The 10875-nt window shown below is 40.8% G+C and overlaps 1 protein-coding gene across 2 annotated transcripts in view; it reads left to right on the top strand.

Moving 5' to 3' along the window:
* The window catches only part of luc7l (LUC7-like (S. cerevisiae)), a 96822-nt gene extending 86348 nt beyond the window's left edge, over window positions 1-10474 (top strand). For both annotated transcript variants that reach the window (XM_072480766.1, XM_072480767.1), the window contains 2 exons: window positions 5408-5590; window positions 8039-10474. In XM_072480766.1, coding sequence (XP_072336867.1) covers window positions 5408-5590; window positions 8039-8186 — 331 coding nt within the window. In that variant the 3' untranslated portion in view covers window positions 8187-10474. The remainder of the gene's footprint in view (window positions 1-5407; window positions 5591-8038) is intronic.
* The last annotated feature ends 401 nt before the right edge of the window (window positions 10475-10875 follow it).

Here is a 10875-nt window from a genome sequence, read left to right on the forward strand (position 1 = left end):
GTCCACAGCAGGACAAAGCAGTGCTGGTGTGAGCTGTATACAGAGCTCCAGGGCCTTTGCTAAACAACCCATCAAGAAGAAACTGAAATCGGGAACAAAGATGATTTCTTGAGGGTATGTCTTTAATTGTGCCAATGCAAATCAGGAGGCAAAGCCCATGTGTGTTATATGCAGGGAAATACTGGCAAATGAATGTTTAAAACCCTCAAAATTTAAAAGGCATTTGAAGACTAAGCATAGCGAGTTTGAGGACAACCCTCTTGATTTTTTTTCAAAGAATGTCGGGAGAACTTAAATCGTCAGCTGAAGTCCTGAGCAGAAATGCACCATTGAATGACAAACAAGTGAGATTGTGAGGACCAAGCAGGCTCATCTTCCCTTTCTTTCCGTTATTGGCTTCAAACAGGTCTTGGAACAGGCTGATGAATTGCCCCCATGCTTTGGCGAAGCCATCGTCTGACCCTCAGATGGTGTACTTGATTTTCTCCAGATTGAGAAATTCCACCAGGTCTGCCAGCCAGTCTGCAGCTGTGGGTGGTGCTGCTGATTGCCAGCCGAACAGGATTCTCCGGCATGCGATTAAGGAAGCAAATGCAAGGGCTTCGGCTCTCATCCCCATATGAAGTTCTGGCTGGTCCGATACCCCGAAGACTGCCACTGATGGGCACGCAACCCCCACAACCTTGGACATCGCCTCAAGGTTGTCCAAAACCCGACAAGCCTGGGGCATGCCCAGAATATGTGGGTGTGGTTGGCCGGGCCTCCCTGGCACCGTTCACACTTGTCCTCCACCTCCGGAAAGAATCTGCTCATTCAGGTTCTGGTTATATCGCTCAGAAATCACGTCTATTCTTAGTGTGTTTTGCAGAATTTTTGAACATGTGATCTACACATCGAGAAGGGTTCTATGAGAATTTGAGTTGCTTTGCTTTTTTTGCCCCCAAAAGACATTGGAAGAAACTGGAAATTGAATTTTCACCATTTTTGTTTCGGACAAGTGATGAATTTATACAAATATATTAACGTTGCTTTTCCATTATGATTTCCTCACTGACAATGTTTGTGAAAGGTAATAATTGTGAGCACTGCCCACTGCTCTTTTGGCTTACTTTTATGATAATTAGCACACAAATTGACTTCCGTAAAATATCAAAATATTTTGAGACTTTATACATAATTAGGAAATTGTATAAATTATCATTTTTGATTGTTTATGGAAACCTATTAATTGTGCGTAACGTACACTGCAAAAATTGTGTCCCCCCCCCTCCGCTCTCAATGATATTGCATCTATTAACTTTAAGAAGGGTAGCATAATGAGAGAATGTAGACTGGGGGAAGATCCTGTCACCCAGTAACAGGGAGGGTAGGGACTTGGATGGTTCCACATTTGCTGCCAGCAGTTTGGCTCTGATGCTTCTTGAGACTATTCCATACATCTATTCCTCCTTGCTGCTCCATGCATAACAAGGTTGCAACTCTCAATACTGCAAGGCTGTTTTCTCATGCCCAATACTCCCAAAGTCCTCTCAAGTTTCACTGCATGTCAGGACACTCTTTGCTCCTAGATTAAAATAACACCTCTTAATCTTCTGAGTACTCCTTGATTCTAGAGCCAGAGACCTCTATCCCTAATGCCGTCAGATCCGAGGATACCAATTCTAGGTTTTAACCAATTCCACAATTTTTCCAGTGTCCTCCCAGGTGGCTGGGTTACCCCCAATACTAATATGTCAGTGTACCTTGTATTACTATTTCACATAAACCTGCGGCATGGACAAGTTGGGCAGAAGGGCCTGTTTTCATGCTGTAAACCTCTATGACTAATAAAATGTCACTCATTTTAAGGTAAGGTAAACTAGTCATTTAATAATTAATGTGAACATTGAGTTACTTAATACAAGGAAAAGTAACATGGTCGGGATGCAGGACAAAGAACAATACGGCACAGTAACAGGTCCTTCGGCCCTCCAAGCCCGCATCGGCCATGATACCAACCTTTGTCAAAACCCTCAGCACTTACTTGTGCCGTATCCCTCTATACCCATCCTATCCATGTGTTTGTCATGATGCCTTTGAACGCCGTTAATGTATCTGCTTCCACAACCGCCCCTGGCAACGTGTCCAGGCACTCACCACCCTCTGTGTAAAAAAAAAAAAAAAAAACCTGTCTTGCACATCTCCTCTAAACTTTGCCCCACCGACCTTAAACCTATGCCCCCTGGTGACTGACCCCTCCACCCTGGGAAAGAGCGCCTGCCCATCCACTCTATCCATGTCCCTCATAATTTTGTAGACCTCTACCTCCGTCTTTCTAATGAAAACAGTCCGAGTCTACTCAGCCTCTCCACATAGCTAACAACCTCCAGACCAGTCAACATCCTGGTAAACCTCCTCTACACACTCTCCAAAGCCTCCACATCCTTCTGGTAGTGTGGCGACCAGAATTGTGCGCAATATTCCAAGTGCGGCCGTACCAGGTTTCTACACAACTGTAGCATGACTTGCCAGTTTTTACACTCTATGCCCTATCCAATGCCCTACCCATTCCATCTGCTTTCTTGACTACCTTGTCCACTTGTGTTGCCACCTTCAAAGATCTGTGGACATGCATGCCCAGATCTCTCTTATTTTCTATATTCCCACGAGTTTTGCCATTTACGGTATATTTCCCCTCTATGTTAGACCTACCAAAATGCACATACATGTCCGGATTAAACTCCATTTGCCATTTCTCTACCCAAGTCTCCAACCTATCTACGTCCTGCTGTATCTTCTGACAATCCTCAACACTATCTGCCACGCCACCAACCTTGTTGTCATCTGCGAACTTACTATAATATAGTAATACTCTTTATTGTCACATCTAGGCTTATATTAACACTGCAATGATGTTATTATGAAAAGCTCCTAGTCGCACATTCTGGCGCCTGTTCGGGTACATTGAGGGGAGAATTCAGACTGTCCAACTTACCTGACAGCACGTCTTTCGGGATTTGTGGGAGGAAACCGGAGCACCTGGAGGAAACCCACGCAGACACAGGGAGAATGTGCAGACTCCACACAGACAGTTATCCAAACCGGGAATCGAACCTGGGACTCTGGCGCTGTGAAGCAACAGCGCTAACCGTTGTGTTACCCTGCCACCCTAATCAGATCCCCGAACAATCTTCAACACTATCTTGGGTGGCACTGCAGCACAGTGGTTAGCACTGTTGCTTCACAGCTCCAGGGTCCCAGGTTCGATTTTCGGCTTTGGCCACTGTCTGTGCAGATGCTGCACGTTCTCCCCATGTCTGCATGGGTTTCCACCGAGTGCTCCAGTTTCCTCCCACAGTCCAAAGATGTGCAGGTTAGGTGGATTTGCCATGTTAAATTGCCCTTGGTGTCCACAAAGGTTAGGTGGGGTTACGGGGATAGGGTGGAGGGGTGGGCTTAAGTGGGTCGAACCAAATGGCCTCTTTCTGCACTGTATGTTCTATGTTCTTTAGGCGCGAAATTACGGAGGAGAGATGCTCTTTCTAAGGGCCGTTGCAAACTCAATGGGCTGAATCGTCTCCTTCTGCAATGTAAATTCTATGATCTGCCACTCCACCAACCTTGGTGTCATCCGCGAACTTACTAATCAGACCAGCTTTATTTTCCTCCAAATCTTTTATGTATACTACAAACAACAGAGGCCCCAGCACAGATCCCTGTGGAACACCATTAGTCACAACCTTCCATTCCTTCTACTGCTACCCTCTGCTTTCTGTGACCGAGCCAGTTCTGTATCCATCTTGCCACCTCACCTCTGATCCCATGTGACTTGACCTTTTGTACCAGTCTGCCATGAGGCACCTTGTCAAAGGCTTTTCTGAAGTTCATGTAAACAACATCCACTGCCCTCCCCTCATCAATCATCTTTGTCAGCTCAAAAAACCTGATTAAGTTAGTGAGGCACGACGTCCCCTTCACAAAACTACGCTGTCTATCGCTAATGAGTCCATTTGTTTCCAAATGGGTATGGTATAAATCCTGTCCCTGAGAATTCTCTCCAATAATTTACCTACTACAGGCGTAAGGCTCACCAGCCTATAGTTTCCTGAATTATCCCTGCTACCTTTCTTAAGCAGTGGTACCACATTAGCAGAAGAACCTGGGGGTGCACACAGACTTTGAAAGTGACAGGACAAGTTGAGAAGCCTGTTTAAAAAGCATTCTAGATAGAGGCACAGATATAAAAGTAACACAGTTATGCTAAATCTTCTAAAACACTGGTTAGGCCTCAGTTTGAGTACTACTTAATTTTTTTTTTTACATCAGAAAATGTGTTGCAATAATCTGCTGTTTACTTTGTTTTTATTACTCGAGGGGGGTATTTAGTGTGTTTTTTCGCAAGGCATTTGCTTTTATTCACAAAACTAGACTAATAGTACTTAATCAAATGAAAGCCAAAACGTGGCAACACAAGGAAATCGAAAGTAGAGAAACCAGATTTACTAGTTATTGCACCATGACACTGAACTTTGAATCATTAAAGTCTTTCAAACCGTATAGCTGGCGCACCTAATATTTGTTTGTCTAAGAAATCATTAAACTCTTTCAGGTGACAGCAATGAAGTCTGGGTGCAGACTTATGCTCAGAGACTCAAGTATACACCCTGCCAGTTTCAGGTGTGATGTTGTTCCACTTGAGCTTTTTTAGCAGAGGATATAGGAGCAGGAGTAGGAGTGGCCTGCCGAGCCTGTTCTGCTATTCAGTAACTTGACCTCGCTTTTCCACCTGATCCCTACATTCCTTGATTTCTTTTGAATTCAGAAGTGTATCAATGTCTGTTTTGAATATCCTCTATGACCACAGTCCTCTGGAATATAAAGCATTAAAAAAATACTCAACTGGGTGAAGAAATCTCCCCTCCTCTCTGTCTGAAATGGTCTCCTAATTCTAGACTCTCCAGACACTCGGTGTTCTTTCAGAATCTTGTACGCTGAAATGAATCACCTCTCATGCCTGTGTACCCGAGAGATTACAGGCCAATTCTCTGCAGCCTCTCATAAAACAACCTCCTCGACCAGCAATCAATGTAATGAATCTGTTGCCCTTCCAAGGAAGTATTTTTTCTTGTATAATGAGGCCAGAATTGTGCACAATTCTCCAGGTGTGATCTCATCAAAATCCTGTACAATAGTAGCAAGATCTCCTTATTGTTGTACTCCTTGCAATAAAAGCCACTATACAGCCTTCCTAATTGCTTGCTGAACCTGCATGTTAATTTTCTATGTTTCTTGTACAAGGATACCTAAATCCCTCTGGGCAACAACTATTAATATGCCTTCAACTGTTGCTGGATGTATCTCTCCATCCTACTACTACCTAGAACTATGTACTACCTACCTAATACTAATATGGAAAAAATGTTTACAGATCAAGATCACACGATCACAGGCGAAAACGCTCAGGTTCCCCCAGTCATGAGCGGCGTAAATCAAGATCCAGGTCCAGAGATCGAGACAGGCGCCGAAGACACAGGTCCCGTTCACACAGCCGCAGCAGAGGACATTGTCGGAGTTCAAGAGACAAAAGCAGGGAACGGAGTTCAAAGCATAAGTAAGACTGGTGACATTTTTGAATTAAACTAAATTTCTGGAATATTATAAATCAGTATGATAGTAATTTAGTAATTCTACTGTTGAGGCTGCAGTGGTTATCACATTTTTTATGGCTGAGTGTGACCTGCGCAGACGGGTACAGGTTCATTCAAATTGATTTCTATTGCGGATATGAACATTAAGAGGAGTCTGTATACAGTGATCCTGAACTGGTTGTGTCTGTAAAATGTTGGCAAAATTGTTTATCTGATCTAAGTAATAGAAAGACTGACCGTTTGATCATCTTTAATGATGTACGATGCATTGTATTTTCCACTTGGAAATTTGTAACTCTTGCAGTGCTTCAGCTGTTCTACTACACTATCCATTCTCCTAGAATTGTAAAGCAGTCTTTCAAAATCAACTTCCTTTCCCCTGAGCGGGAAAAGATTACAGTGATGGTTTTGATGTATTGTCATACATATTTGAGTGTCTTTTTTCAACATTACCTACAAGATATGTAACTGCAGTATTATGGGTAAAGTTTTATCACCACAAGCACAAGTCATTTTTAATTGAAAAGGTTGTTGTGATCGAGAAATGTTTTGTGATTAGCTGTATTTTCCTTAAGTCTTTAAACATTATTTCCGCACAAAATTAACCCTTTCAAAATGGCAGACTTGTTTATGCTTGTGCAAAAATGCTTGAATGCATTATTATAATTTGACAATTTTTTAAAAAGGGACAAGCCTAGTAATACTTAAAGCAAGCAAATGTTTTTATAAAGTGATTAGAGTGACTTAACTCATCTTTGCTTCATTTATCCAACTCTTAATGCAAGTTGCCTTTGGTCCACAATGTGCTTTGATGTTTACATTCCATTGGAAGGTAACTTCTGTTATAAGATGTAGATTTACAGTTCTTCCCATGTGTTGCACTGGTGTCCTTAGAAGATACTCAGGACATAGTCATGCTCATGTGCCATAGTTGGAATTTAACACTATCCTTCCACACAGGTGGAAAAGGCCATTTTTTTGTTTCAGGGCAAGGAATGGAGAGGTAAGGGAGTTGATATGGGGGAATGAATGGAGATGGAGGCAAATGGAGGAAAGTGGCAAAGAGCCACGCAAGGAAGGGGAAAAACATAGAACATAGAACAATACAGCGCAGTACAGGCCCTTCGGCCCACGATGTTGCACCGAAACAAAAGCCATCTAACCTACACTATACCATTATCATCCATATGTTTATCCAATAAACTTTTAAATGCCCTTAATGTTGGCGAGTATAAGATGGCAAAGGGAATGAGAAGTGGGAGTGTCGGAGGTAAGGGAAAGATAATGAAAGAGGAGGTGTTGGGAGAAAAGAAAATGGAACAGAGGAAGGGAAAGGACGCAGGAACAGAAGGAGGATACAGAAAATAGGTAATATATACAGAAGTAGACAAATGTGATTGGAGAGGAACAAAAGGGGAAGATCTGGGTACAGGAGAGACGGAGTGAGGAGGAAGAGGGAGGCGGAAACTTGGGAGTGATTTCAAGCTATAACCACTGCCCCTCGTGCAGGTTTTAACACTTACTACTACTCTGTGATCAGTCTCAGGTATTCATTATTCTGTAGGGCCTCATCAATAATTGCACTACACAAAGGATCAATATGTCACATTGTCAGGTCCTAAGAAGTTCAAACAAGAAATAGCACTTAGCAGGCTGAGGGAGCAATTCAGTTATTTGATGCTTTGCAATGTCTCACAACATATTTTTTTGTATATTTTGTGGTGACAGTGGGTAGGGTTTCCAGATTTTTGAAGTGCATTGGAGTGGTCAAATCTTTCTTGGCATTTCTCAAGGTTGCTTTCAATTTTTAATGTTGGATTAACAGTGCAGGCACACTTACTGCTGCAGTACCTTAAACCCAGGACCACTCGCTGTTTTTAATGTATAACAGATAATTATATCAATGTGGAGAGTAGCTTTATGATATTCTGCATGGAGTTCAAACAAATAAAAACACAATTTTTACTTTAAAGAAATCTTGAACATTCCCTCTGTCAAGCCTATTTTACCCTATTCATCTATTTTAATTTTGGTGTCTTTGCCTGAACCGTTCCAATATATTCTATCTCTTCTAACCTTTCTTTCCTGAGGTGTAAACTTAAGTTGATGAATCTTAGCAGACTGTTCAACCATCTGAAGATGAGTGAGGAAAGCATCAAAGCCAAACCAGATAAGTTAATGAACATGCACTTTCAGCAATGTTGCCTCAATAATGGTCAACACAGGAATCCCGGGTAACTCTTAATCTCTTAGCCCAGAAGCAATAAGACTGATGCTAATTTGGGTCAGATTTCAATCTGGCATCTTCCTATGTAGCTGTATACCACACCTGTTGGAGGTTTTGCCTTGCGGGTCGTTGTGGAAGCTGAATTGCTGGAGGTTTGTATTAAATAACAGTGTTGTTTTTAAAGGTCTTCAAGGGATCGATCTCCTAGGGAAAAATCAAGAGATAAGGATCGAAAGGAGAAGAGTTCTTCAGAAAGAAAACATGAGAGTACAAATGGAAAGTCAGAATTAAATACAGCAAGTCCAGAAGAAAGGGAGGCTGGTGAAATCTGAATTATTGACTGAACCAAAATAGTTAATGTAAAACTGTAAATCTGAAAACATTCTTTACGGCCGGCTTTGAATTTTCCCATGTTTATCTATGATTTCTGCCATTTAAAACTTCATTTTGGCAGAGAAAATATTAGACTTTTGTAGCTGTAGATATACACTTGTTTTCCAGTAGTGTTACAACTTTTCTTCTAATACAGTTTATTTATAAATATTAAAATTTAAGTGAGTGCACATGTTTTTTTAAATAAAGGTTATCTTTTGAAATAGCATGGAAGAAAGCAACTTAAGCTTTCCCAAGTACAGTACCTGTCTAGTGATTCAGCAGTTTGGTCTCTACTCTCTAACAACAGAATAAATTCATGTCTGCATCATGGGATCTGTGGTCTTTGTAACTGGGGACCTAGCTACATAGGGGGTTAATTTCAGTGGCAGTTCTTCCATTTGTTTGATGCAACTTCAGCAGGAGAAAGGAAACATTTAGGCTGTTTCTCAGGGTTTCTTGGACTCTTCCGTTAAAGTTACAGCAGATGGAAGATCCTGTGAATTTTCACCACTTATTTTTTTTTATGAAACTAACTTTTTCAGTCTGGAATTAATTGGCATGTCGTGGTTCTGGGCATTTGTCTGAGTCTGCCAATTATGTTGCAGTAAAGGCTCTAGTGAAGTTGAAGTTAAATAGATCGTGAACTTGCTTTGAGCTGTAATTTGTAACGAAAAATTAAATAGTCTTGAGGGGAAAATGACTTGCACATATAAAACAATTATAATTTGAAGCCGCAAACTCAAAAGAATTTTGGTTGGGATCAATAGGTATCACCAGAGTCTCCTTTTACACCACCAGTTTTCACTGCTTTGAAGTTGTTTCTGGTGAGCATTGTGATGAAAAATGTAATGTTCGTCAGGTTCTCAGTGCACACAAGTTGGGATCAGCTAAATTTGGGAAACTTATCAATTGGACTTCACACCATGTGACATATTTAAATCTAGCCTGGTTCAAAGCTACGTTTTGAAATGCCCTCATGGTTCATTGACAGTTTTTTTTATTTGGAATCCTTTTATTAAGGAAGAAGCTGTACTTCTGCCTACACCCATATAAAATCAAAAGCTATCCAATCAGGAGCATGGCCCTGTGTAATCCACAGCAAAATGCAGCTTGCAATGGGTCTGCTAGCAGTGCATAATCCTCTACTTGTACCTATGGCAAATGGCAGGAAATGTGATTTTAAAATGGATTTATGGAAATGTACGAATGGAGAGTTTCAACTAATCCAACAAAACATTTGATTTCTACTGCTTACGAAATGTTTAATTGTTGCAGGCACAAAATCAGGGGCAACAGCCACAGAATTTCTGTTACCAATTCTCGTGTACTGTGTAGCAACTTCAGAAACAATTGGGGTTTCCTTCCCAGGTTTTACTGATTATTTTAGCAAGTCTTATTGTCGCGCATATCAGTTTTAACACGTTACCAACTGGTGTATTTTTTTAAGCTTCTGTTAATTGACCTTTTCTATAAATTAGGTTTTGTTTTAGGATTTATGCTAAACAAGTTACAAGATAGAATTGATTTGGTTAGTGGGAGTAAATTAAGAGAGACCAGCTCTTATAGGACTGTCGATTAAACATCAATAAAACCTACATGCAATTTGTTTTTATTTTTCAAGAATTACAAGTAGGCTGAAATGAGTTTCTTTCCAACAACTTGACCTTTGTACCCATCAATAAAAACATTCCAATTTAATTTTACAAAATCAGACCATGAAGAAAAAACATTGTATAATTTTAAAATCTACAATCCCTTAATGAAAGTGTTTTCTTTAATAAAGAGAAATTATTACAATCACATTTTCTTTCAATCTTACAAAGTTAGAGAAATATTTGGGGAATTGTCTGTAAATGTTGGTCATTACTTGAAGAATGCTTACTGGAATACTGTGGGCATTGCTTTTTAAATTGTTTCAGGGTGCAAAGCAAATAATTTAATCCTCGTTTTGTTGTGCGTACTTGTTTTCAAGATTTGGTTCTGATATATAAAGTGCATCAATTCTCTTCTGTCGCTTTTTGGTTCAATTTTTCCAGTCCTCTTAATGAAACTGTTTCATGACAGATAATCCGAATCTTCGCAGAGCAAAAATTGACAACCTTTCATTTCAGATTTGCCAGGAGTTTGTTTCAGCACCAGTTGTAAATACAGCAGGTTTACTCGGGGCCACTGTTTACAAGGCGTGTTAATGGCATAAAGCTCTTGTGCCACTTGCCTAAATTCAGAAATAAAGTTTTGGCTGTGACTTCCCTTTGAATTCATGTTTTTGGAAGTTAGTCGGATGACAAACTGCATTATACTAAGATTTGTCCTTCAGATTATCGAATTTGCTGCGGGAAGTGTCACACCAGTGCAGCTTGGCATGTGTCAAAGCGCGGAATCTTTAATTTCAGCTTATTCCATATTATAACTATATTTGATTATGAAATGAAATGAAAATCGCTTATTGTCACAAGTAGGCTTCAAATGAAGTTACTGTGAAAAGCCCCTAGTCGCCACATTCCGCGCCTGTTCGGGGAGGCTGTTACGGGAATTGAACCGTGCTGCTGGCCTGCCTTGGTCTGCTTTCAAGGCCAGCGATTTAGCCCTGTGCTAAACAGCCCCTGGAATACTGAACATTGGTGGTATGTGCAAAAAGACCCACAA

The sequence above is a fragment of the Scyliorhinus torazame genome, chromosome 17 (assembly GCF_047496885.1).
Source record: "Scyliorhinus torazame isolate Kashiwa2021f chromosome 17, sScyTor2.1, whole genome shotgun sequence".
In the NCBI taxonomy this organism is placed as follows: domain Eukaryota; kingdom Metazoa; phylum Chordata; class Chondrichthyes; order Carcharhiniformes; family Scyliorhinidae; genus Scyliorhinus; species Scyliorhinus torazame.